The sequence below is a fragment of the Monodon monoceros genome, unplaced genomic scaffold (assembly GCF_005190385.1).
Source record: "Monodon monoceros isolate NGI ecotype Baffin Bay Population unplaced genomic scaffold, NGI_Narwhal_1 Super_Scaffold_18, whole genome shotgun sequence".
NCBI classification, from domain to species: domain Eukaryota; kingdom Metazoa; phylum Chordata; class Mammalia; order Artiodactyla; family Monodontidae; genus Monodon; species Monodon monoceros.
The window spans coordinates 45,055,461-45,058,805 of record NW_021703774.1 but is presented as its reverse complement, the minus strand read 5'-3'; the positions used below and the strand labels follow the sequence as shown (position 1 = coordinate 45,058,805).

General features: G+C 45.4%; 1 protein-coding gene across 1 annotated transcript in view; it reads left to right on the top strand.

The window, feature by feature from the left end:
* RGL1 (ral guanine nucleotide dissociation stimulator like 1) overlaps positions 1–3,345 on the top strand; it is a 141,129-nt gene that overhangs the window by 106,612 nt on the left and 31,172 nt on the right. Inside the window, exon 10 of the mRNA XM_029226907.1 lies at positions 1,619–1,708. Coding sequence (XP_029082740.1) covers positions 1,619–1,708 — 90 coding nt within the window. The remainder of the gene's footprint in view (positions 1–1,618; positions 1,709–3,345) is intronic.

The following is a 3,345-nucleotide window of genomic DNA, read 5'->3' as shown; positions in this document are numbered from 1 at the left end:
TCATCACAGCACTATTTACAATAGCCAGGACATGGAACCAACCTAAAAATCAACAGATGAATGGATAAAGAAGATGTGGCACGTATATGCAATGGAATATTACTCAGCCATAAAAAGGAACGAAGTTGGGTCATTTGTAGAGATGTGGGTGGACCTAGAGACTGTCATACAGAGTGAAGTAGGTCAGAAAGAGAAAAACTAATATTGTATATTAATGCATATATGTGGAATCTAGAAAAATGGTATCGATGATCTTATTTACAAAGCAGAAATAGAGACACAGACTTAGAGAACAAATGTATGGACACCAAGGGGGGAAAGCTGGTGGTGGGGGTGTGGTGGTGGTGTGACGAATTGGGAGATTGGGATTGACATGTATACACTAATATGTATAAAATAGGTAACTAATAAGAACCTGCTGTATAAAAAAATAAAATTCAAAAGAAAAATTATCAATAGTTTGGGAGGACTCAACCAGCCAGCACAGGAAGTGGCACATTTCAGGACACTTTCATTCATCCCCAGGAAAAACTGTAAGCAGGGAATCATTAAACGATACCTCTTCTTATTATCATTTGTAATAGGGAGACTGAAAATAGGTAATGAGTCACTATGGGTTCTGTCCCCAGTGATGTACCTGGACCTGGGTAAAGGCTGGTGAATGATACAAGATACTGATGTCGCACTGTCATTGGAAAGGCTAAGTCACTGGAAAAGATTCCCTCGTAGTCGTACAGTAGTGAAAAGTCACATGCGGTGGTCATATAATAAACCCAGGGAGAACTGACTAATGGAAAAACAATGCAATTATGCACTACTGAATTGTGAAATTTGCCTCCCATTCATGCAGTTCCTGGAAAATGAGAACTTAACAAGACCCCCCAAACCACAAAACCAAAAATACTTTATGTTCAGTCAGCAAAACTGGAGATTAGTCATTATGTAGAAGAGTTTGTTGTCGCAACAGATGGGAGGAGAGAAAGGGTAGCCATCTGTTCTCAGGCGCCAGGAGGAAAGATTGATTTGTAGGAGTTCCAAACCTGAGAGGCAAGTTGGGAGGATGGACTGGGGGAGAAAAAGGGGAGAAAAATGTATGAAGGTCTGGCTTTCATAGATCAGTGCTGGACTTCCTCAGAAAACTTCCGGTATAAAAAGTTTCATTTAGCTAAGAAATACCACAGAAATAGTCCCTTTTCTTTCACAGAATGCTGGCACAGGCCTTTCAGGCCAAGATCAAGAAATCATAAAATTTACAGAGGAAGAGATCTTCATTTCCAGGATGTGTGATTACTTCAAGTGAAATTTGGGATGTGTAAAAATTGTCTCCAGTTCCAGGAATTGCCTGCCTTGTATTAATGATTGATTTTATAACCAAATCAGGGGCTCTTCTTACAAAATAGGGGGGGAAACGGGATAAGCCATGGCCACCAGGCACCCTCAAGAATAGATGGCTCAACCACTAGCCAGCCAAGTGTTTGCATAATAGTCCAGAGCCTGCTGGAGGCCTCTTCACTTTGCATGGCGTCCAGATAGTCGTGCAGAGGTTCCGCCCCAGAAACTAGGTGCCCCTTCACTTGCCCCTGTATCACTTTCCTCTGTGTGTACTTCTGTTTCTTAGGAAGGAACCTCAAAATTTGCAAACCTGGACAGCAGCGTGAAGGAAAACCAGAAGCGCACTCAGAGGCGGCTTCAGCTCCAGAAGGACATGGTATGTAAGGCCCTGGGTCTCCCTGAGGGCCCACCACAGAGCGGCCCTATGTCGGGGGCTGGGCTCCTGCATGGCCCTGGACCCTTTAGTCTGCAGGGTGCCCCTGCCCTCAAAGAAGTTCTCCATTCTTTACCCCATCTGTTCTCAGCAGCCCTGGGAGGTCTGAAGCTATTTTCACTCCCACTGGACCCAGCAGGAAATAAACACTGAAAGTCACAAATCACATTGTTTTCTGGAACATTTTTATTTTCTGGAAGTGAGGGAATATCTGCGGCAGGTAGATTTCTGTCCCTTTTGCTGTCTTCTTTATCCACTCCTGCACTTAGGAGCTACCACGACCTTGGCCTTGAGACCCCTGGGCTTCAGTTCCCCGACGGGAATGCCTACTGTAGCCAGCTTGGAACACACGGTGGCCCAGTACCTGGGTGCTGGGGAGAGAGAGTGTCAGCTCCCAGGAGGACTTGGTCCTTGTACTCGGAGATCATTTCATTTGTTCCAAATCCTCTAGTCATTTTCTGGCTCTCGTCACTAACCCCAAGTACTAGCCAAATCTTTCTAGTTTTTCAGTACTCAAAGGAACATGATACCTCCCTCTTCAAGACTGAAAGGTAGTCCTTGACATCATTGGCTTTATTTTTAACACGCTCCTAACTTTTAGCATAGAAGGGGAAAACCAGAGAGAGGAGAACGGAGACTGACAAACTCAAAATACTCTCATCCCTGCTTTGAGAAGATTTTCTCCTTCTTTGGAAAGCTGGGCATAAATCAGAAATGTTGGTTTTGAGTGATGGGAGTCTTCTGTAACATAAAGCCTGTAAAGCATTCACAGCACTTCAGACTTTTTTGGTGGTTCAAAGACAAGTTAAAAATAGCCGTTAAAAAAAGAGAGATTATTTCAGTTCAGGATGAGACCTTGTACACATGATAGGGAAGGACATACTGCAGCTGACATAGAGCTCCTGAAGGACAAAGCCCTGCCTGGAGTGAACCTCAAGAAGCAGCTCTGGCTGAGGAAGCAGCCAGCTGCACACACATCAGGCAGCCTTGTCCTGCCCTGGTGGAGACTTTGTCTTCTGGCCAGAATTTCCATAAGTGCCTTAATGGGCTGTAGGATAAGGTGTCCATGGAAGCCCCTTTTTATTTTCTCTTCAGAATGGTTAGTGCCTCTGTGGCCTTATGGAGAATAGGGATGATTTCAAAGGAAATTTGGTGAAATTAATATAGTATGTATATACCTGAAGTGGAAGTGCTTCTACCTTTATTTCTGAAGGAAAGTTCTTTTTTCTTTTTTTTTTTTTTTGCGGTACGCGGGCCTCTCAATGTTGTGGCCTCTCCCGTTGCGAAGCAGAGGCTCCGGACGCGCAGGCTCAGCGGCCATGGCTCACGGGCCCAGCCGCTCCACAGCATGTGGGATCCTCCCGGACCGGGGCACGAACCCGTGTCCCCTGCATCAGCAGGCGGACTCTCAACCACTGCGTCACCAGGGAAGCCCGGGGATATTTCTTTTTAAATCAACTTTTAATTTTAGAATTTAGAGAAGTGTTCCAGATAATACATAGAGTTTCTGTGAACCCCTCCCCCATCCCCCTTCCACCTCCCCACCTCCCCACCTCCCCACCTCCCCACCTCCCCACCTC